This window comes from Eulemur rufifrons, chromosome 7 (genome assembly GCF_041146395.1).
Source record: "Eulemur rufifrons isolate Redbay chromosome 7, OSU_ERuf_1, whole genome shotgun sequence".
Classification (NCBI taxonomy): Eukaryota; Metazoa; Chordata; class Mammalia; order Primates; family Lemuridae; genus Eulemur; species Eulemur rufifrons.
In genome coordinates this window covers 277,366,398-277,391,342 of record NC_090989.1, presented here as the reverse complement: position 1 = coordinate 277,391,342, position 24,945 = coordinate 277,366,398, and the positions used below count along the sequence as shown (strand labels likewise).

General features: G+C 42.3%; 1 protein-coding gene across 4 annotated transcripts in view; it reads right to left on the bottom strand.

Moving 5' to 3' along the window:
• The window catches only part of PBX3 (PBX homeobox 3), a 209,702-nt gene extending 199,718 nt beyond the window's left edge, over positions 1 to 9,984 (bottom strand). For 2 of the 4 annotated variants that reach the window (XM_069474670.1, XM_069474672.1), the window contains exons 1-2: positions 9,704 to 9,984; positions 8,698 to 8,771 (exon numbers count right to left, since the gene is read on the bottom strand). In XM_069474670.1, coding sequence (XP_069330771.1) covers positions 8,698 to 8,771; positions 9,704 to 9,903 — 274 coding nt within the window. In that variant the 5' untranslated portion in view covers positions 9,904 to 9,984. Of the gene's footprint in view, positions 1 to 8,697; positions 8,772 to 8,892; positions 9,139 to 9,703 lie in introns of those variants that run through there. The other 2 variants (XM_069474669.1, XM_069474671.1) reach the window with 2 other exon arrangements.
• Between the last annotated feature and the right edge of the window lie 14,961 nt (positions 9,985 to 24,945).

Sequence of the window (24,945 nt, the reverse complement as noted above, 5' to 3'; positions counted from 1 at the left end):
CATCCATAGTGTTTTTTTTTAAAAGAAAGGTGGGAGGAGAAAAGAAAGAAAAAAGAAACTTCTAAGACCACCTAAGTCAATTCTTCCTCATTTAAGGACAGTTGGATCGTAAAGATAAGATGCACATATAAGCTTGCCATTTCACTTATATTTTTTTTAACATAGTGATTTTCCCCCATCAGATGCCATTCAAGTATAAGTCCTTCCCAATAATTCCTCTATAAATTCTTATTTGCAAGGCTTAGTACATCTGAAAGCCTGTAGAAACCTTTTGTTTAAATAATAATATGCAATTTCAAAAGCTTTTTGTTCCTATTTCAATCAAAAATAACTTCATATGTTTTAAATGAAATTTTGTTAGTAATCAGAGACTAATGAGGATTCATTGATTTAACTAGTTCAGGGAGTCTGAGAAGGGAGTGAGAATTTAAAGTAACCAAGTATTTCATTTAGAAAATCACAGCTAATGTGTAGGTACACTAAGTCCTCTTCACAGAGAAATGTAATCAGGAGGACTTTTGTCTCAGGAGAGACTCTCATCCCCCTCTCTGTGTGCACATTCCTAACTCCCATTAACATTAACGGGCACCACACATGCACACCGAGGAGATGTGCCAGCCTCGGTAGTATGCAGGCATGGCAGCTGTGGTGACTAAATAATCCATATGGCTCTGAAGAGAAGTTATGGTTTATCGGGTCTAGAGTCAGAGCTACAGTAGTGGAATTCAAACACTAGAACTAAGCCCCACTAAGCCTTACCCAAACCCTCTCCCATCTAACCATACACAGGGATCATAATTAGGCCAGCGTTTTGCTGCAATTCTTTCTCTATTGATGGTTTATAGAGGTTGAAGTTCCATATTTAAGGTAACCTTAATCTTTTCATAGGCCCAGAGAAGTTCTGTCCTACTTACTCTTTCCCCACTGCCATCCCAGTATTCATTCATGCATTTCTCCCCAAAATACAGAAAGTATCACAAAGTAGCTTTGTAGAGAAAAATAAAAGGGCCTGGCAACCACAAAAGTCAAGCAATCTCCGAATCACGTATGAAACTCCATCTTCAATCTGAAAATTAAATAATACAGTAATTTTACATATGAGATATATGCTGAAATAAAAATTCCACAGGTTGTGTAAAGGGCAGAGTTTAACCACTAATTGTAGTTGTTTCAGCTTTTATAGATAGATTCAAGTCAGAATCTTAATGCTCAGTTAATATAGTCTCTGGAAGCCCAATTCAACAACTTTTTCCTTCCTTCCCTAGTGAATACCCTTGTGAAGTTCTGTTTAGTGACACTGGTACACAAACCCACACACAGAAGTTTACACTTCTGAAAAGAGTTGAGTGATAACAGTTCACTAGCCACGTTGCTGAAATTATGTTTTAGGAAAAAAAGACTAGATGACACAAAATTCTTAATATATTTTTATATAGAGTACAATAAAAATTTCATATTTGGTATCTCCAATTAGGTCAATTATTATAATATTTAGAAAAACTCTGTAACATTACATTTAAATAATCATAGGAAGGAAAAAATAATCCACCAATGTTCTAGAAGCTTCTCTAGACCCTTCAATCAATTTTATTTATATGCAAAACCAAGAGAAACTAAAAAAAAAAAAAAAAAAAAAACAAAGCTCCTCCTGATGCTAAAGCTCTCAATTTACTGACAGGCAAATGGCTTCATGCTGCCACTTAATCTCATTTCTTGCATAATGCCCTCTAATTAGCATATCAAAGTGAATTAATACTTCTAGGGCATTAGCAATGGGGAAATCTGCTCCAGGCTCACAATAGCAGTTAAGAGAGAGCCAAGAAATCCTCAAAAACACCACAAACCACTTTGCATTGCAAAACTGTTCAATTTATTTATCCTCTCTCTCTAAACACTTTTACCGCACACTGTTTTACTACTGTTCACCAAACAAAATGATAATTGCCAAAGTTACCAGCATCTGTAATGCCTGTTTAGAATCTTAATTTAGATTATGTTGCAGATAATTCCTATATGGAACCATTTGTTCTATTATAAATGTTAATATAGAGACAGTGGAAATGTTGACATTTTCAATTAGTTAATTTGAATTTGAGATAAAATTTTATGGGATTTTAAAATTTATGAATTTTTTAATGTAAAAAGCCACCTGCTGGACTCTGATGCCTAAGAAATATGCTTTGAAAACTGATGTATAACATAAAACAAAATAAACAACAAAAAAATCATTTTGCCATAACATATGTGGCGTTCCCCCCAAATAATGGTTTAACCATTGTGAGGAACCATCAGCATTAAAAGGATTACATAACGAGTCCTCATTAATATGATCACCAAAAAAGTCATTTTTCAAACAGCTGAACAATTTAAAGCACGTAAATTGAAAGAAAACAAGAAATACAAAACTTTGAACAATTATTTTTATCCATAACTATGTTTAATTGTTTTCAGTACTAATCTGTTAATATTATGTAGATATAGCCATCTAAAAGAATGACATGCCAATTCAACTTAATACATTCTATCACACCACTTTTTTTTTTTGCTAGACACTTAAATTTAATGCCCAAACAAACTACAGTTACCATTAAAAACTACAAACATATTATATTTATGGAATATATCTATGAAAAAATAATAAAGAAAGAATTCTGGTTGCAATTGTGCCTAAAAGGGGGATAATTAGAATCAAGCGTTGAAGATCAATGAAATTTATTTTCTAGTATGTTCTGTGCCTGAAAGTACAAAAAGATGGTATATTTTTTCAGTGGCTCATTCAAGCACTACTTATTAATTTATTTACTAAATAACACTATCATCCAGCGGTAGCAGCAATTTGTTTGTCTGATTAACTTCTATAACTTTGTAAAAAAAAAATCTATGATAGCCAGTTCTGAAAAAGTTTGACCAATTTATATAATTTACATAGTGATGTAAATTATTTACCTTCTTCAGACTTACAGAGTCAAAGGGCCTACAGAAGTAAAGCAAATGCTTGAAAAGGTCAACATGGGGGGGGGGACTAATGTGCAAGCTTTGTTAGTCAGTTACTACCTAAATCATGCTGATTACACTGATAAATGGCCAAAACACAAGGCTGCTGAGAAAAAAAATAAAACATTATTCTCATACTGTCAATATTGAACTAATAAATATCTAAAGATGTTCACACATACAAGAATAGGGGGAAATAGTCTAAATCCTTATTTAATTTGATAGGTTAGTGCTGATGTGTTAAGTATTTATTCTGAATAGACACCTCAAGATAAGAGTATAAAATAAAGTGATGACTGACTTAGGGTGTGGTTCATGAAATGCAGTTTCAATTCTTACAGCCCCACTTCTTATAATTTAACTTCATCCTATACTAAGTCGCCATAAACCATCAAAATACAAATAAGCCAAATAAGATGTTAATTTAAATCTGCCATGGAAGTAGCCTTTTCCAAAATTTATAAATTGAAATCTAAATGTACAAGCAAAATTAATTAAAAGGAAAAGCATACAGTATGATAAATGTTCATAGGTATATTTTACGAAAGCCGATAAACCAGTGTGCTGTTTGGGGTTAGTCAGGGCCTCCTTTGCCAGTGTATTAATATACTTCTGATTTGGAATAAAATTATGTAAATTAATATAATAAAATAACATAGTAAAGTCCCAAATAAAATACCAAAACTACACAAGTCTGTAATAAAATGAGGTTCACTACAACTGACACACAAAAGAATTATTTGCACAGATCAAGTTAGTATTGTCAAGAGGGTCAATATATTTTTATTGGGAAGAAAAAGAAAACAAGGAATAGGGTTAGAAAATTGCCCCACATTTTAAAGATAGTACCTACATGATATTTTAGATCTTTAGATCATGAACTTCTAAACCAGTTTGGCAGTAAGATTTTTTTTCCAGGTTTTGTCTAAACATATTGTACGTATTATTTTATAAGGATAAGAGAGGAGGAATAACGAAAGTTAGATAAAATCACATTCTTTCACATCCTCCCTCAAAACCAGCTCCAGTAAGACATACAAATCTACAATGGGAAAAAAAATCGATAAAACATTCTTAAACTGCTTTAAGGAAAATATATTTATAAAGCAATATAATTTATGACATTTCCAAGATACATCGACTTTGTATTTTTCCTGTTTAATCATTTAATATTTCTAATGTAAACAGACCATACTATCTGTCTGAAATTAGTATGAAATTTAAAACATTAAAGATCACTAAAATTTGCTTCAACATAATTTTGGGAGGGTGAGAGTTACAGAGAAAACAAGATTGGCCAATTGTTGCTAATTGCTGAATGTTGGGCAATGAGTTCATGGGGGGGCGGTTCAAGATTCTCTTCTCTCTACATGTATTTATGTTTAAAGTTGTTCATTATAAGGTTTTGAAAACTAGAAAATAACTTCATTAAAACACAAAAAGGAATCATGTATGGGATAATATATCTCTTTTTAAAACTTGGAACAAATGGTAATTATTTTGGAAATAGTGTAAGAGCAACTTAAAAGCATATGCAATAAATATTAAAACATTTAGACTAATATATAGAACAATTTTCACCTTTCTTGTTTTAAATTTTCACTAGAAAAAAAACTTGGTTTTTTTATATATTTATGGTTAATACAATTATATAGCACTATACAAAGAAAAATGTAACAAATTTTACACCGAAGCCTTAAAAAGAGAAAACAGACCAGAAAAAGAAGACTCCGGTGAGCCTCTAAACCTGCAGGTTCAGAATTAAACAGAGAGGTGTTGACTGAGAGTACTGCCTTGTCCCTTTGAAAGCTAGTCACACTTACAGCAATAAAGATCAAAGGTTTAATCTCACATCATATACTAAATGCATATAAAAACTCATTTGCAAGCTACATTCTTGATCTAGTTTTGATATCTAAAATTCTTATGACTCTTTCTAGGGAGGGTTCCTTTAGAAGTAAAGCATTTTTACTAGTCATTTTCTTCTTCTCCTTAAACATAAAAAATACTTCAACCAGCTCAACCAGCCAAGCAGGCCTTTCTCTTCCCCTGCGGACACCTCCTGCAGTAGAGAAGTTCATTAAGTTTTATGATCTCCCCAAGTCAGTCCTGCTTATAAGCCTCACAAAGGCTACAAATCTGGCAAACCATCATGTATGCCATTAGACATTACTAGTAAATGAACGCTATTTAGGGTTTGTGGTGGCAATAAATCAGAGTTTGGTTGGCAGCTATCAACATGGAGTGTTTTAACCTACCGTTTAAAAAGGAAAAGGTTGTGTTGATTTTTTCTAATATATAACATTTTTTCACAATATGATTCAGATTATATACGAAAATACTAGATTTTCATTAAAAAAATGAATAATTTTTTTCTTGAAAAAGAACCACTTTCTTCTTTCAAACTCTCATAATTAGGGTGTTTGGCAAGAAGGTAAATTTTTGAGGATGAAATATTTCAAGGAAAGCACTTCAACAGTCAAGATTACATGGCCAAAAAGGTGAGGAAACACACCAAAAGAAGTATGCAGATGAGCAGAATTCTTTGGCATCAAGGATATTTAATAAGAGATAGATGGTAAAATATGGCTTTAAAAATCAGGAGAAAAATTTTAACATATCCACAATTATTTTACTGGTTGCTTCCTTAGTTTAAAATGAACAAATATCTTGATTTTAAAGCCTATAACTTTTCAGTTGCTTTCAAAAGGCACAAATATCACATTTCAACATTTCTTCCCCAAAATAACTGTATGATAAATTTTACCAAAAAATATATTTTCAAGAAAAAGAATCTTATAGTAAAAGTATACTTTCCTTACCTCTGAACAAGAAAATAACATAATTGTAGTAGATTACCCATTTATATGTCAGAAGGGAAAAATACCTTTTCATATCTGGTAAGGGGGAAAAACAGATGTTTTCCAAACTAAATCCCCCATGTGCATCAAAACTGGCAGTGTTCTCTGACTGATCAGAAACCTCAAAATCTACTGGCAGATTTACAAATATGTGGAATTTTTTTTTAATGATTTTGTCTTATTTTAGAAGAAAAGCACAACTGAAATAACATTATTCACTTAAGTGACAGTTCACTCCCAACCCCTCCATTATGCAGAATAGAGTCATCACACAATGTTCCTGTTTTCTATTCACAAATGACTAAGTAAACTTTCCTTAGATTATAAAGAATTAATCTTTGGATACTATATTATTAGATTAAATAAAATGATTTAGAGAAAAAGCATTATGCAACATACAAATATTCTACAATGCTTTTAAGTTCATGTTTCTGAAGCGTGACTATGGAAGCAGATGGGGGGGGGTGAGACGTGGAATTTGCTGCCCCGCTTTCTTTGCTTTGGTAACACTAATGTCTCCACAGCTGTTTTATTTCAAATTGAGAATTCTGAGTATCTCTCATTCTCAGACTGGTTTTGGAGGATGAGGTGAAACTATGGGCAGGAGGGGAGAAAAGAGAGGAGAAAAAGAGCTTTACCCCCATCAATCACTCAGTACTTAAATCTCATCCCTCTCGAGCTTAAAGAGGCTGGCAGGAAGATGCCTCTGCCCAGACAGCAGCCTTTACTCTTTGTCGGCTGTTGGCTTTTTACAAAAGAGATAACATACAAACTTGGATCCGCTGGCCAAAGCACAAAAAGAAGATTTAATTTACAAGTTATCACTGAAAGCCTCAGAAACAATTTCGAAACACAAAAATTTCTTTTGTCAGCTACCTCTTGCTTCTTAAATAGCAATAGCCCTATCAAAGCTCTCCCTGCCAGTAATCCCAGACTCTGAAAAGACTTGTTTCTTTTTTGTAACTCACCTTTGACATGTGGTTGACTACACTTTCCTTCAGAATGGTGTAACTAAGTCCTGTGCAAATAAGCAACTAGAGGACTTATGCTTCCTAATTGAATTCTGCCTGCTGCTAAGTGTCTAAACATGAAAAGCAGTTTACTGGGTTTGGTTCTCAAGCTGGCTAGGCCAAAACTTAAAAAAAGCAAAAAAATAAATACAAATCATGAGGAGGGGGTGAGAAGGGAGAAGTATCAAGCCCCTCTGCCTAGTAATATAAGACTGTATAAAGTTGAATCAATCTTAATATTCACAACATAGTCAATACCCCAGTGCTTAGCTGTCAGCAGAAACTGAAGTGGAGCCCTGATAGCAAGACAATCCTTGGACATTAAGCAACATAATTTACTGAGAATTGCACATTTTTAGGCTTCTAAACTAAGAATCTTCAAGATTTAATGCTGGATGTCTTGTTTTATAGTCAGATAAAAATTATCTACCATTTTAAATCACAATGCTGTCTAAAGATAGCTAAAAATCAACACACAATAAAAGTTAGTAATTTAAAATGCCTATGGTTTTCAAAATGTAAAATACGTCTTTAAAACAATCACTCAGCATTAAGAAACCATCCATACAATGTGAATGTACAGCAGGAAATGTACTCTTTAGGCTCTCTTATTATTTGCTGTTAATTATGGTTTAGCATATATATTTAATAGATAGCAATAACCCATCATCTTTTCTTGATTACTTTTAGGATCAGAATAGCATTGCAAAGTGAAAAATCTGTTTACAAGGAAAGCAACTCGCATATCAACCTAAGAATTATATACAGTGTGCTATTATTTGTACACTCAAACACAATCACATCTAACCCTTTAAACAGCATCACTTCGATATTGCTCTATCTTGGACTTTAACTTTTCTCTTTTGCCTCAACTTAAAAAATGGCAACTTTAAAATACCATATATCCAACACACACATAAAATCAACTGTAAAGCTTGTTTAATGCACTTGTTTGCCATATAAAGGGAAGATGATGCCAAATTCAAACTAAAACATCTAAATTAAATCTCTACTTCAATTTGAGCCATTACCTCACCTCAACTAAAATACCTTCACTTAAGAAAGTCTGACAAGAAAGTTATATTGAAATGAATTGCCAAAAATTTGCCTAATATATACCTGTAGTTTTCATTCCAGGGCTTCGGCAAAACCTGTCTTCTCATATATTTACTGATTTGAACACTTCAAAATTGTTTAACCTGCATCTGTGGACCTTTTTCTACTTTAGGACAGTTACAAGTGTAATGATCTCAAGATATAAAATTTAATATAAGTATTAGTAGATGTAACACATTGCATATGACTACACAAATCACTGCCCTTCCTTGATTCTTAAAAGTAATCTTCCCATCTAAAACACTAATTCAAACATGCTACTGGAGTCTGTTCAATTGCATCTATTCTTCTATCTGTGGAGCTGAAGCTTAACGCTAAGTAAAACAAAGTTCGGGCTATGCTTCTCCCGGGAACTCGGTCCTGGCATCCAGTCTCCCGTCGCTCCTTTTAAAAACTGACACACAAACAAGGCGAAAGGAGACGGGAGAGGGCGGCTGGTGCTCCGGGGGCCTCCTCCCCACCTGCAGCCAGGGGCGGCCGCATAGGGACGGCGACCCAGCCCTATGCGCACCTACACTTCATTTTACACCACGAGCGGAATTGAGAAATCGACTCCAGATTTATTGCAGTTTTTTCTCAAGATCAGGACGTGCGAAGGAGAGAATGATCAAAGATGGCGGTGCCCAAAAGCAGCAGCTCTCAACTGGAGAGTCGAAGGAGTAGCTCCGACCCCACCTTGGGGGTCTCCAGGCCCACTGCGAGGCGCAGCGTCTTACCTGTTTTCTCTTTAATCTCACACAGGACGCTGAAGAGCGCGGGTTTCATTCTGTGACAGTTCAGGGCATGTTTCCTAAAAAACAAATAGCAAAACACAAAGGTATTAGCATCACCTATGGAATAATATGGCGCCTTCCTTTAAGTTAGACCCAAGATTTAATTTCGGCCCCCTATTTTGGAAGGCTGTTCTGAACCATGGGAAGTCAACAAAAACTCAAGTTGACTAGTTCGCGGCAGACGGCAAGCCGCGGCGGCGAAAGCTCCAGCCGGAGCGAAGCGGACGACCCCTCTGTCCGGCAGGCAGCAGCCTCGGCGACCGCAGACGCAAACCCGCGCGGGGAGCCTCGCTTCGGGGGCAGGCGGTGGCCACCCGAGGGAGGGGACGGGCGCGGAGGGGCTCCCGCGTCCGCCCTCCGTAGGGGGAGCGGGCGCGGCACTGCCGGCCGGCCGACTACGGCCAGCGGGCGGGTGACAGCTCGGCAAAGTTTGCAAGGCGGCCCTTCTTCCCCAAGAACTTGGCCGCCCGCACCCAGACCCGCCAGGGAACCGCCCATCGTCCCGCGCGGGGCTGGGGCGGCCGCCCGCACCGCGAGGTCGTCCCGCGACAAAGGGGAGCCGGCACCCGGACTCCGGGCCAGTGGAGAAAGTTGCACTTCCCTCCAGCGCGGCCCCGGGCCCTGCTCGGGCGGCGCGCACGGGGGTCCGGCGGGAGGTTTAAATCCGTGGGAGGGGGCCGGGCTGCGAGGGCAGGACAGGGGAGAAAAGAGACACAAAATCCGCGCCGCACCAAGTCCGTCCCGAGCCCTGAGAGCAACTTTGCCGACTCCCGCCTGAGAAGGGGGGCGCGGGCAAGTCCCCCAGAGGCCGGGGCGGGCGGCCGGTTTTCGGAGAAAGTTCCTGGCCAAGGGCTGAGGCCCCTGCCCCGGGCGCCACCCCGGGCCCCGACACTGCCGCGGGCCCGACTCCCGCACACACACAAAAGATGCTTAATGAGACGACACCAACTTTGCTTGCGCCTCGTCCAAGCTCTGGTCGGTGATGGTCATGATCTGATGGAGGATATCGCCGATGTCCTGCTTCCTGCCGTCGCCGTCCGCCCCTTCGTGGCCGTGAGGGGGAGGCGGCAGGGCCATGCCCCCCTGCACCGAGTGGCCGGCCAGGTTCACCCCGGCCAGAGTCTGCAGCATCCTGGATTGATCGTCCATCCCGCCGCTCGCGGGCGGGAGCGGGCGGCGGCTGAGGCGAAGGCTGAGGCGGCGGAGGCGGCGGCGGCGGCGAGGGAGGAGAAGAAAGAGAGGGAGGGGGAGGGGGAGGCGGCCGCTTGCTCCCCGCCCGCGCGGGGAGGGGGCGGCCCGGCCGGCGGGGCCCGCGGCTGCGGCGGTGCGGACCGGCGCCCGGCTCTGGCTTCCGCCGCCGCCGAGGCTGGGGAGAAGCGGCGGGCGGAAGAGCCGGGCTCCGCGGCGGTGGCGAAGGCGGAGGCAGCGGCGCCCGCTGCCCTCACGCGGCCGCCGCGCCGCCTCCTAGCCGCCGCGCGCCCCGCTAGGCGGCCCCGCGCAACTTGCTCCTCAGCGCCGGCCGAGTTACCGGGACGCCCGCGGACCCCGTGCCAGCCTGCGCACTCCCCTCTCTCGGCCGCCGCCGCCGCCGCCTCCGCCGCCTCGGCCGGGCGGGATCCAAGCCCCGGCGGCCCCGGGGGAGGGAGCGGCGGCGGCGGGCGGTGGCGTAGGAGGAGGCCGGCGGGCGGGCCGCGGGGAACGAGGGGGGCCGAGGAGGAAAGTTTGGGAGCTGGCGGGCCGGCGCGGCGGGGGCGCGGAGCCCGATGGAGGGCCCTAGCGGGCCGCGCGCCGGGCGGACAGCAGATTGATGGGCCAGGAGAAGTCGCCGCCGCCACTGCTGGAGCCGCGCACCCAGCCAGCAGCCGCCGCGTACCGGGCTCGAAGGCCGCTCGGCTGAGGGATTGACAGGCTGCCAGTGCCACTCACTCACTGCGGCCCCGGCACCTGGGGGGAGGGGCGGGGGGCGAGCGGGAGGGCGGGGGAGCGCTCCGCGCGCCCCGCCCCCGGGGGCGGTGCGCTCACTCATTGGGCCTTGCGCCTCCCGCCGCCGCCGCTGGCACCGCCCCCGAAGTTCAGCCCGCCCCCTCTGGCCTCCGATTCCCGGCGCCCGAGAGTGCGCCACCGGATCCTCACGGCTAGTCCCGTCCTCGCCCCGCGGGATGGACCGCCCGGGCCCGCAAACGTTGTGCCCTCGCCCCGACCCCTGCTCCCTAGTGGTAGCAATCATGGGTGCGGGAGGTTGTGTATGGGACAGGGGCAACTCGTTCCAAAGCCAGTGTATGCTATCCAGCGGCGCCGGTGAGCTTCACGCCTCGGACAGCGCCTGGTGCACTTTCCCGCTCTTCCAGTCAGGAGGTGGTACTCTCTGGGTACCAGGCTGCCCATGCCGGGCCAATCGCATCGCCCTCGGAGCCGAACGGGGCGGGACAGAGGCAAGAAAGGGCTGTCCCAATTGGAGCGTTCGAAAGGTCCTGGGCAGAGGCGGGGAAGGAGCGGAGGTGGCCCCGCCTCTCCCACGGTCGCCATAGTAACCGAGCGGGCGCTGCTCAGAGTTGGCGCCAGTGCTGGGCCCTTGCGCTGTCCCTCAAGGAGTGACCAGTTAAGGTAGGAGCCTGTTGTCTGGCATGCTTGAAGTCAGAACTGAGCGGAACTGAGTGTCATACACTTTCCCTTGAAAGGGGAACAGAAAAAAATGTGTCAGAGAGAAGTGGGTCCGGGAGGAGGGAGAGTGCATAAACTCCAGGACTGATTTCAAGGTTTACAACACTTTACATACTCTGCGACTCCTGGTAATCCAGGGACTACTCCTTAGGCAGCGTTCCAGATGTGCCCAATCTGCAAAAACAAGCTCTTTATTACAAAGATACATTTGTTTAGGAATAGACTGGATTTTACTCGTCAACTTAGCTCATCACTGTGGGTCATTGAATGTTAGTGACGCCAGCCACAGATTTTCCTATCTGTAACACCTCTTGTTCTATTGTACTCTGTCTACAAATAACTAAAGGCTCACATTGTTTTGGAATCAAGACATCCACCTCTTGTGGAGACTTGAGCTGATTTCCCAAGCAGAAGCTTCAACGTGTTTTCCCCATGTTAGATTCATGGAGCTCCCCCTGGACCCATCCCCCTTGGATGGGTCGTTCTGAAAAGTCTTGTTCCTTCCCCCAACTCAGCAAGTTGTCTTACCTGAAACCAAAAATAGGGGTGGGTGTGAGGATATGAAAAATGGCTCTTACGCTGCAGGGTTTAATGTAGGACAAGCAGTTCTTTAAATGCCAGATGGATTCTTGGAATGAAGCAGGCTACTCAGTTCCAGGTTCTTTCCTTCATATGTTGTGTGTACTTTTAAATACTCCCCACTGCAAAGCTAATAGCTAAGCTTACAGTTAGGCAAGCTAAAATCCTTACAAACTGCACAGCTGCTGAGGAGGGAGTTCCAAACCATCCACTCTGCCTTACTTACCTCCAAAGAAGAACCCCTTTCATGTTCATTAATATTCCCTGCTCTTTTGTAGCCCATTGATGTGTCAAGTTTCTAATTCTTCTTTCAGGCCCCCATTATGGGTTACTCATAGTCATCACTGATTGGGTTTTTTCTTCATTCTTAACTTGTTTTTCAAAGCTGTCACCAAATCCTTATGCATTTTTGCATAAAGGAGCAAAAGCAAGCAGACAATCTTTCATAATTTTCCAACATTGAAGATGCAAAACCACAGAATTCTAACTGAAAGATGCCTTAATCTCTAAGATTTCTTCCAGCTCTAAAATTCAGTGATCCTGTGACTCACTATTAGGCCTCCTCCCTGCCCTCCTTCTAGGCTCATAATCTTGACTAATCAGTCATGAGGATGAGGCTAATTAGCAATGGGGATTTATGGTTATTTCTAGCCCACTCCAAACAATGAGTTATGTAAGCAAAGCAACATATATAAAAATGTAAATAAAATTAAAGAAACACTTAAGCAAATAAAGGCAATTGGGAACTATGGGCTATGTAAACAAACTGAAACATAAAAACATAAATTAGAATTAAGAAAACAGTTAAGCAAATGCCAGCAATTAGGAATAAAACAACTTGTTAAATGCCTAACAACTGCAGTTATTTTATGGTACATACCTCTAAACCCATGGTCATTCACTGATGTGGAAACTTGATACCCTAATTCTGCATTCAGTGATTGAATTAGATCGGCTTCTCTTTTTGTTATTGTCACTGAGTTGGAGTGGAAGCTTGAGGGTCCTAGCTAGGATTCCCTCACAGGCTGACTGACAACTGCCACTGATTTAAAGCATAAATTATTTTAGATTGGTTACCAAGTCCCAAGAAACAGTGTCAATTAATTGCAGATGCTCCAAGATCTCTTGTGCTTGTGCCAGTTTCTCATGTAGGATGTTGCCTTATCTCCACTCAGCAATCTGAGTCACAGGTTGGTGCTTTCACAGATGATATTATAGAATAGAGTCTCCCTGAGTACTTGAATCCACCTTTGCTGTTTCTAAGGCAGTGATTATTAAAAAGTCAAAGAAAATGAAATTTACTTTTGGTGAACGGACATCCATGTAAAGTTAACAGTGACAAAGTGGTGAAAATCAAGTAGGGACTCGTTCATAGCCATCCCTTTCCATGAGTTTATATTAACATCACCATCACTTCTATCATCAATGTGCTGATTATCACATCAGATTCCATTATCGAGCCCTTTCTATTAGCAGGACACTGCTCAGTGTCCCTTTGCTTCATTTCATTCATCTCACAACAGCCTGGTTGGGATTATTATTAGATAAGAGACAGAATGACAGAATGTAAGGAACTTGCACAAGACCACAAAGCCAGTAAGTGCTGGAGCTTAAATTTAAATCTTGATCTGTGTGGCTGTGAAGACTATCCTATAAAACACTGCAAAAGAGAAAAGTCATTTAGCCGGGCACAATGGCATGCCACCTATAGTCCCAGCAATTTGGGAGGCTGAGGCAGGAGAATCACTTAAGTCCAGGTGTTTGATGCCAGCTTGAGCAACATAGGGTGACCTTGTCTCTTGTTTCTAAAAAAAAAAAAAAAAAAAAAAGCTTTGCACAGTGGTGTACACCTGTGGTCCCAGCTACTTGGAAGGCTTAGTGTAGGATCATTTGAGCCCAGGAGTTTGGGGCTGCAGTGTACTATAGTCACACCTGTGAATAGCTACTTCACTCTAGCCTGGGCAACATAGTGAGACCCCTTCTCTTAAAAAAAAGAAAAGGTCATTTAATTAACATTACTGAGTAAAAATCACAAGTCCTTAACAGAGGAACTGAAAATTAATGAAAATAAGAAACTAGGTGCTTAATGAAAAGAGAATAAACAACTCCATTAGAGGAATGTGGGTCTCATGGCAGGGCAGGAGGGAAATGAAAACCAAGGACAGTCAGACCATCCTTCAAGGCCACCCATGACCGCACCTCTCTGAAGCTTTTCTGTCATGCCTGACTTCACCGATCTTTGTCTGCCTTAAACTCCCTCACAATATATTTGCCCATAGTATGTAATTTACTACCACCATACTAGATAGTCTTGTGTTGTATGCTCTTGATTCTCCTGTTAGTTTTCTCATCTAGGTCACAAGCATGTCAAGAATGGGGTATTTTAAGATGTCACTATAATATGACTGATTTGATTTGAAAAAAAAGTTAGACATCTAAAAAAGAGTTACACTTGCCAACTTGTCACTTTGGGGAAACTGACTAAATGCTTATTCTCAAACCACATGATTGCTCCATTGCTTTAGGAATGACTCTTTAGAACTGGTATTTACAGTTGATAGCACATGTGACATGTCACAAATGTTCATCTTTTGAGGATGGATCTGATGAGTAACCAAAGAATCAGTGGGAAAGTGGGAAAACAGTCTACCTTCTACAAAGAGGCCCTTAAAAGAGAATATTTACTGGAATACATCATTTCTGGAAAGTGTGACAGAAAGCCCCATCTCTTCTGTCCTTTGATTCCTCATAGCACCCAGAACAATGCAGTCTCATCCATAGCAGGCACTGAGAGCTGACCTGGTCAGTTGTCTGCCTGTCATCTGTTGGTCTGCTTCATTCCATGCTGAAAGACCCTGATTTTATTCCAATGGCAATGTGCTCATTCCCAGTCAAGGTCTAAGGCAAGTGTGAGCATTCTGTCCGCTGCCTTCTGAGCCTGTCTGAAGTAGGGGAAACATTTCTAATTTTAAAAAAAAGAAAGAGACAGACAGACAGACATGGCTCTTCTTCCTTCCTCTGCCTCTTTCCATCTTTGAATGGAGTCCTGATTCTGGAGTAGTCACCACAGCCATCTTGTAATAATGAAATAATAACATGAGGATAAAATCAACATAGTTTGGTGGTTTATCTCTGTGGTCTTTCTCCCAAAACCCATAACCCCATTCTTTACTTTTTGTTTTAGTTTTATTTTTTATTTTTCATTTTTTTAATTTCAGCATATTACGGGGGTACAAATGTTTAGGTTACATATATTGCCCTTGCCCCACCTGAGTCAGAACTTCAAGTGTGTCCGTCCCCCAAACGGTGCACACCACACCCATTATGTGTGTATATACCCATCCCCTCCTCCCTGCTCCCATCTGCCCAACACCCAATGAATGTTATTACTATATATGCACTAAAGTGTTGATCAGTTAATACCAATTTGATGGTGAGTACATGTGCTGCTTGTTTTTCCATTCTTGAGATACTTCACTTAGTAGAATGGGTTCCAGCTCTATCCAAGATAATACAAGAGGTGCTATATCCATTGTTTTTTGTGGCTGAGTAGAACTCCATGGTATACATAGTTTTTGTTTTTAAAAGCTAGTCAAGCATGGTTGTGGGGGAAGACAATGTTAAATCAGCTTAACAATAACCCACAACCCTCAGACCAACTCTATAACCCTATTCTAATCATGAAAAAAACATTGTACAAATCCCAATTGAAGAATATTTTACAAAATGTCTGACCAGTACTCCTTGTAAATGTCAAGGTTATCAAAAACAAGAGTGGCTGGCCAGGCATGGTGGCTCATGCCTGTAATACTGGCACTTTGGGAGACCAAGGCGGGAGGATCACTTGAGGCCAGGTGTTTGAGACCAGCCTGAGCAACATAGGGAGACCCCATCTCTACAAAAAATAGAAAAAATTAGCTGGGTATGGTGGCGCTTGCCTGTAGTCCCAGCTACTCAGAAGGCTGAAGCAGGAGAATCGCTTGAGCCCAGGAGTTTTGAAATTGCAGTGAGCTATGATGATGCCACTGCCCTCTAGCTTGGGCAACGGAGGAGACTCTGTCTCAAAAAACAAGCAAAACTAAACTAAAAAACCAATAATGGCTGAAAAACGGTCACAACCAAGAAGAGCCAAAGGAGGCATGATGAATAAATGTCATCAGGCATTCTGGATGGGATCCTGGAACAGAAAAAAGATGTTAAGTAAAAACTAAGGACATCTGAATAACGTATGCATTTCAGTTAATACTAACGTATCACTATTGGTTCATTACCTATAACAAATGTATCATATTAATGTAAGATGATAATAATAGGGGAAATAAGGTATGAAGTCTTGGGGAACCCTTTGTACTAGTTTCTCATTTTTTTCTATAAATATTCTAGTATAAAATATTTAATAAAATCAAAAATAAGCATAGTAAGTGTGACAGAAAGATAGGGAGAGCCTATGTGTCTGCAGACATTGTTGAATATCTGAACCAAACCAGCAGTTGCTTACCCCTGGATTTCTTTTTTTTTTTTTTTTTTTTGAGACAGAGTCTTGCTTTGTTGCTCAGGCTAGAGTGAGTGCTGTGGTGTCAGCCTAGCTCACAGCAACCTCAAACTACTGGGCTCAAGCAATCCTACTGCCTCAGCCTCCCGAGTAGCTGGGACTACAGGCATGCGCCACCATGCCCGGCTAATTTTTTCTATATATATTTTTAGTTGGACAGATCATTTCTTTCTATTTTTTTAGTAGAGATGGGGTCTCGCTCTTGCACAGGCTGGTCTTGAACTCCTGACCTCGAGCAATCCACCCGCCTCGGCCTCCCAGAGGGCTAGGATTACAGGTGTGAGCCACCGCACCCGGCCTTGGATTTCTATTTAATAATTTTGTGAGTAAATTCAATTCCGATTTTAAAAGTCCTATTGGTTGGGTTTTCTGTTTCTCACAGCAAAGCTGATACAGCACTATAAACACTTAAAGGATGGATGGATAGATGGATGGATGGATGGATGGATGGTTGGAATACCATAGCACAATGCCTGGCATATAGTAGGAGCTCCTATAGATGGGGAGATGATGTGTGTTAAAAAAAAAAAAAAATTGTCTTATCTTTGTACTCGGTTCCTGGGAGATAACATCTAAAACCCTTGAAATCTAGCAAGTTATAGAGGTATCTTATTATTCATGAGCCCTTGGATCACATCTGATTTTATGCTAAAAAGATGACCCAGGATGGTGGCTGGTCACCTGAAAGACCAACCATGCGATTAGAGGGTTTGGGCTTTGAGAGAGCTGGAGATTGAGTTCAATCAAGAGGCCAATGATTCAATCAGTCATGCCTACGTAATGAAACCCTAATAAACACTCTGGGCCCAAAGCCAACGGAAGCACCTTTGTTGGTGAACACATTGATGGACCAGGAGAGTGGTGATGCACCCTGATACCACAGGGAGAAAGCATGGAAACTCTGCATTCAGGACCCTCCCCAACCTTGCCCTTGACCTTTTCATTTGGCCCTGATTTAACCCTGGGAACCCTGAACTTGTGGCTGACATCTTTTTTTTTCTCCTGTTATCAGCATTTTTATTTAGTTTAGAATATGCTAGAATATAAACACATAACAATATGCCTTTTCTTATCATGGGTAGTCTTTTACATGACTAAAGTTTGTGGCTAATGGTATATATAACAAAAGAAAAACTAAATCTGTAAATTATCAGAAAAGAAGCAAGGATATAGGAAAATAATACATTTTATATAAATTATAGAGGACAGTTACAATGAAAATCCATTACTTTCCTCTCTAACTCAACTTTACAAACTAAAGTCAACAGGTACTATTCTGTGAGCTACTAAGAGTACAAACACTGTGGCCCTTTCAAAAGACAGTGGTCAAAGACAAAATGTTATCTTGACATCATACATTGTTCTCAGCTCTTAACTGGCCTGGGCCACAGATAGTACCATGATGCCACCATCTAAGGGATGATACCAGCCCTTGATTGCCTCCTCCAGGTATCTGTTACTGAAAGAGGAATAAAATTATCTTATTAAAGCCATTGCTATATACTTATTTCCAGTATATGCAGCGACACCTAATCTTTTTTTTTTTTTTTTTTTTTTTTTTTTTTGAGGCAGGGTCTCGCTCTGTCACCCAGACTAGAGTGCAGTGGCATCATTATAGTTTACTGCAACCTCAAACTCTACTGGACTCAAGCGATCCTTCTGCCTCAGCCTCCCAAGTAGCTGGAACTACAGGCGCAGGCCACCACACTTGGCTAATTTTTCTACTTTTTGTAGAGATGGGGTCTTGCTCCTGCTCAAGTGGTCTCAAACTCCTGGCCTCAAGCAATCCTCCCACCTTGGCCTCCCAGAGTCACTGTTCCTGGCCCAAACCTAATCTTAACTAATAAAGAAGCCAGTGTCTAGCAAAGAAAGGGTACAGTTGCAGGCACTACAGCCTGTAGTTAAGAGCTCTAGATCTGCAGACTTGGATTTGAATACTAGCTCCACTACCAAATGGCTACATGGCCTTGGTCAAGTTATTTAACCTCTCAGCTTTCTCATCTGTAAATGCCAATCATCATCATCATAATAATACCCACCACACTGAGCTGTAGTAAAAAACTAAGCACAGCAGTGATATGACAGTGCATTGTAAAAGGTGAATCTCTGATCTTTACTTCCCCTCTCCACATCTCAAGGTTCAGTCCTCAGTTCTCTACCTTCCTCTTCCTTCTCTTTATCTCTCTTCCCCTTTCTTTCTCCTTTCCCTTCCTTTTTCATCCTCTTTATCTTCTCCTCTTTGTCTTCTTCCCCCATCTTCCTATTCCTCTTCTCTTTCTTTTCTCTTCTCTTCCTACACTTTCACCCTCAGCAACCTAGTGAATTCGCCCCTCAGCCAGCCCCAAAGCTTTAACTCCAGTTCCTACCTCATTCTCAGAGTTCTACCACCTTCTGTAACAACTGGACCTCCCTGTATAGCCTGCCAGGGCTTCAAACTTACCATAGTCTCCCCTGTATTAGTTATCTATTGCTGTGTAATAAATTACCCTAAAACTTGTTGGCTTAAAATAACAAATATTTATTATCATAAAAGTTTCTGTGTGTTAGGAATCTGAACTCCGCTTAGGTAGGTTCCTCTGTGTTAGGGTCTTCATGAGGCTGCAGTCAAGGTGACAGGTGGGACACACCTGGAGGAAGATCCATTTCCCAGCTCACTCATTTGGCTATTGGCAGGCCTCAGGCACTCAATAACTGTTGGCCAGAGACATCAGTTCCTTCACCCCTGGGCCTCTCCACAAGGCAGCTCACAGCATGGCATCTGGCTTCCCACAGAGAGCAAGAGAGGGCAAGTAAGACAGAAGTCAGTCTTTTTGTAACCTAATCTCAGAAGTTACATCCTATCACTTTTGCTTTTATTCTCTTTATTTGAAGCAAGTCACTAGACCAAGGTGACACTCAAAGAGAAGGAGTTGCATGAAGCATGAATATCAAGAGATGAGGATCATTAGGGACCATCTTGAAGGGAGCCTAACACACCCTCCAGATTTAATGTTCAGTGCAGATCAAGTAATAGCACAATCCTTGCCCTCTCTCTCCCACTTCCATTCCATGGAATCAACCTCTGCAATGTGCTTTTTAGCTGGGCCTCAAGGCCCTCCATAAACTATCCCAGTTCTATCTCTCCAACCTTATTTCCCACTAATCCCTTTCACTATAATCAACCCTAACACCCCCACATTTTTAGGCCTCCTGTCTTTCGCTCCTGCTCCCTCCAATGGGAATGCATGCCCAAATCTTACCCATCTTCAATATTGCTTTCCAACCTCCACAAGAAGTTCTTCCACATACAGCGTCTTAATTGACCCTCAAAACAATTCAAAAATTTTAAGACAAGTAACATTCACCATATATTAGAGATAAGGTTCAGAAAATAAAAGCTACTGACACTTACTGAGCACTTAGTTTGTGGCAGGCACTGTGCTAATGGTTTCTCATACTGCATCTAATTAAGCCTTCATAACAATCCTAGGAGAGGAGCATTAACCTCCCCATTTACGGTTGAAGAAACCAAGACTTAAAGATGTCCCAGACTTAACTTGACCAGGGTCACAGGGTTGGTAAACAAACTGTGATTCAAATGAGTCATCTGATTCAGCGTCCTTCTGATGAACCCCCACGCTACCCTGCCCCTACGTCATTCGTCCAAGGTTACACCATTATCATGTGACAAAGTGGAATTGAGACCCAGGACTTCTGACTCTATCCACCATACATTTTGCCTCCCTGCTCCAGTGTCCGCTTGAGAAACCCTTTCTTAGCCCCCAAAAGAAGTAAATACTCCCCTTTTGAGTCCCTCATATCACTTGGGTTCTTATAAATGTATACCTTTTTTAAAATTGTGGTAAAATATACACAACATAAAATGTACCATTTTAACCATTTTAAGGGTACCGTTCAATGGCATTAGGTACATTCACATTGTTGTGCATCCATAACCGCTATCCATCTCCAAAACTTTCATCATCCCAAACTGAAACCCTGTCCCCATTAAAACACTAATTCTTCAATCCCTCCTCCCCCACCCCCTGGGAACTACCATTCTACCTTCTGTCTCTATCAATCTGACTACTCCAGGTACCTAGACTAAGTGGAATCATACAGTATTTGTTCTTTTATGATTAGCTTATTTCGTTTTAAGTTTCATCCATGTTGTAGCATGTGTTAGAATTTCTTTCCTTTTTGAGGCTGAATAATATTCTATTGAACATATATAACACATTTTGTTTATCCATTCATCTGTCGATGGACACTTTGGTTGCTTCTACCTTTGACTATTGTGAATAATGCTACTATGAACATGAATGTTCAAGTGTTTGGGTTTTTGCTTTCAATTCTTTGGTGTATATACCCAGAAGTGGAATTGCTGGGTCATATGGTAACTCTATTTTTATTTTTTAAGGAACTATCATACTATTTTCCACAGTGGCTATACCATTCACACTCCCACCAGGATAGCTGTATGCCTTTTAATATAGCTTCCAGGGATGTATCCTATGTACCGTGTTCCTTGAAGAAAAGGTCTTTTGACATTCAACTTTTTATATCCTGAACAACACCTAGCATATAACTGATGCCTAGAAAATATGTTTAAAAATGAATAAATAGGGTATCAAAAAATCACTATCTTGAAACAAAGAAATCTGTTTTTGTTTGAAGCATACTAAAAACTTCAGACAAGATCCAAATAGCTGCTGAACAGTGTGCCTAGAGAGATTTTTTTAAAGCTGGTGCATAAATCCAGAGTTTCATTTCTTAAAAACAAGTAGTCCCACAGTATATTTCTTTTTATCTCGCCAGCTTCTTGTCAACACTAGGTTCATCTCCTAGTCCTGTTTCTTTTCCAGACTTACAATAAAACTGATTTAAAGTAAAAATTTCTTTAAGAATTATGCTACAATATGCTGATCTGAAAATAAATTTTCTAAAATTATTTTTTTTACCCATAAGGGGACCATCAAAGATTTCCTGGTGATATTATTTCCTAAGAACTTATGCACAGGTTATAAACTTCCTTCTGTCAGAAGCGACTGGATGATACTTTTGATTATCTCTTCCATCTTGTATTTCTAGGTCATATTTAAATGCAGAAACAATTAAAATGGACTCAAAAGCCCTTTTAATTTATTGCTATATTTTATAACTTTGTGTTATAGGGGAAAATACTGATTCAAGTGTATATTTAAAATTTTATTTTTTAGGAACAGCCTCATGAGATATTTTCCTTTTAATGTTCTTTCTATCATGTTACTACTAATTAGCCCAACAAGGTAGAAAAAAGAGAGGAGGTGAAATAAATAAGTAAATGATGTTTCACAAAACTGTAAGCTAGGGTAGGTAGACAAAGAGATTAGATATTTGTGTAAACTTCCATGTTATAATCCTTGGGAATTTTTGTTGATTACGCAGGAGTGTAAGAATCACATCTTAAATAATTGCCCAGCCCAAGGCCCTACTTCCTCTTGAACCTCACACCTCCCCCAAGAGTCCCCATAGTCATGTTTCTTTTCTTTTTTTCTTTTTTTTTTTGAGACAGAGTCTTGTTCTGTTGCCTCAGCTGTAGTGCCATGGCATCAGCCTAGCTCATAGCAACCTCAAACTCCTGGGCTCATGTGATCCTCCTGCCTCAACCTACCGAATAGCTGAGATTACAGGCATGTGCCACCATGCCCAGCTAATTTTTTCTATTTTTAGTAGAGATGGGGTCTCGCTCTTGCTCAGGCTGGTCTGGAACTCCTGAGCTCAAGCGATCCTCCCACCTTGGCCTCCCAGTGTGCTAGAATTACAGGCATGAGCCATGGCACACAGCCCCCATAGCCATGTTTCCTACCATGTGGCCCAATCCTCGTAGCCTAAGCTCACTGGACCAAGGATGGGCACTTGACCCGGGCTAAACTAAACAGTCTCTCATTTGGAGACTTACCCTTGCACCTGAAAGACACTGGTTTGTTTGCTGACTGCTTCAATTAACAATGCACAGCCCCTAGAACTCTGGAACAGTCCTGTTTAGCCAATTGCCCAGGGAGAAGCAGAAAAAGCTGCCTGTAAACAGAACACTTACAGACAAAAGAAATGGCCCAGTCTGGAAGGGAGTAGAGGTATGGTAGGGGGCAGGCAGGCAGCTGGACAGCTCGTAGGGTTCTAATGGCTTTCCAAGTTCTGCTTCCCACGGGGTCTGAGAGTCATTCAAGAACCCCCCATGGTCTTGACTGGGCCACCACAAACTGGTTCCCAGGAGATGACTTAATTTTGAGTCAGATGTGCATCTGAAACAGGAGTTAGGGAAGAGAGTTAAGCTGGAGGATGCAGCTGGGTGGGGTGCTAACAGGGGGGTCCTGGGAGTCCAGGTGGAAGAAGTGGGGAAGGGCAGAGGCAGAGACACTGAGGAGGGAGATGGTGGTTTGAGGAGAGGGTGACACGTTTGGTTGTGCACATATGTGGAGCCTGCAGGACTAGGGGAAGATCTAAGCTCAGGAGAGAAGTCTGGACTAGAAAGAGAGAGATTTAGGAATTATTAACATCTTGACAGTGAATGAGATCATACAGGGAGAGCATGAGAGCTGAGAAAAACGAGGGTCCATGACAGAGCACCAATAATTAAGGGACAGATAAAGAAAAAAGGAGCAAAGAGGAGTCTTTAGGGAGAGAGAAAGACAGAAAGCATAGCAGCACGGGAACCAAGAGTGTTTTAAGAAGGATAAAGAAGTCAGCAGGTCAAGTGGGTTAGAGTCTAAGGTGTCCACTGGATTTAATGATGTGGCAAGCTCTGGAGGGTGCGTGAGAACCCCAGGGGTGAGGCAGAAGCTTGATGGGTCAACAAAGGGCTGAATGGTAGGGAGGACTGCAGAAATCGGGTAGACAGCTCTTTGGAGAAAAAAAATTTTTTTTTTTTTTGAGATAGAGTCTCACTGTGTTGCCCAGGCTAAAGTGCCGTGGCATCAGCCTAGCTCACAGCGATTACTCAAGCAATCCTTCTGCCCCAGCCTACCGAGTAACCGGGACTACAGGCGTGTGCCACCACACCCAGCTAATTTTTTCTATTTTTAGTAGAAACCAGGTCTCGCTCTTGTTCAGGCTGGTTTCAAACTCCTGACCTCAAGCAATCCTCCCACCTTGGCCTCCCAGAGTGCTAGGATTACAGGTGTGAGCCACCATGCCCGGCCTCTTTGGAGAAATTTGGCTGTAAAGCAGAGGAGAGAAAGAGGACAGGAGCTGAAAAGCAATATAGGGTTGAGGACTTTTGGGGGATCTGAAAGAGAGCTAAGAATGTTAAATGGCTCACCGGTAGGAGAGGTAGAGAACAGACATTCCCCAGGAACAAAGTCCTGAGAAGGCAGTGGGGATGGGATGTGTGATGCTGCCGTCAATAGCGATACCTGTGGGAGAGAGGGAAGAAAGCAGGAGGGGAAATAGGGAAATCTGAGCTTTGATGCAGACCCAGTGGTAGCCGCAGCCAACCCCCCAGGGAGCTTTAGAACCAGAATGACTTTCCCAAGTTGTCCCAAGTTGGGCCAAGATGGCTGGGCCTTTATACTCTTACATCCATCAGTGAGAGGATGCGGGCTGTGCTGGCAGGGAGGGACATGACCTTGGACAACGGGGCTCTCCAAAGCCCAGGCAATGCCTAAAGGCACCTGAGAGCTGAAGACTGCCCCCAGACAGCACTACAAGCAACCAGGGCAAGAGTCCTTCACCAAAAGGGGGATAGGTGTCACAACATGGGCCCACCCCAGTCCTCTCCTCTACCAGGAAAATAAAGTTTAAGCTTTTTGGCCCCATATTCAACTACTTCCATCATCTCTGCTCACCACTCTGGCTTCTCTCCTACCTTACAGTACAGTCCCACTCCTCACTTTTTGTCCCTCTGTGCCTTTTTACACATCAGTCTGAAATGATCCTGGTCTTACCCTATTCCTCCTTGAAAACCCATTTCAGATGTTTCTGTTTCTGGGAACCCTTCCCTGCATCTCCCAGATAAGGCAAATCTCTCCCTTGTCTGTCCTGTCTTGTATACGTTTTTATTTTTGCGCTTAATTAGCCTATGTTATCAGTTGTCTGTCTCCCCAATGAAGCTGTGAGCTCTCTGAGTGCAGGGACACTCTGTGAACGATGTAGGTGCCCATGGCCCCACATGCTGGGTGCAGAGGAGGAAGTGAGTCACCATTAGGTAAATGGATATGTGAATAAATGAATGAATGAATGAGTTGGCAGAGCTGGGGCTCAGTGGGCTGACTACTTTGAAGGCTGGTGGGCATGTAAGCCCCAGTCCAAACCATCTTGCGTCGATAACCAAGGGGTCCTCTCTGGTGGGAGGGGGCAATAGGATTTCTGGGAAGCAGTGATTCACAAAAAGAGGCAGTATTTTCATTCTAAGAAGGAAGAATGAGGGGGTAGGAGAGGGA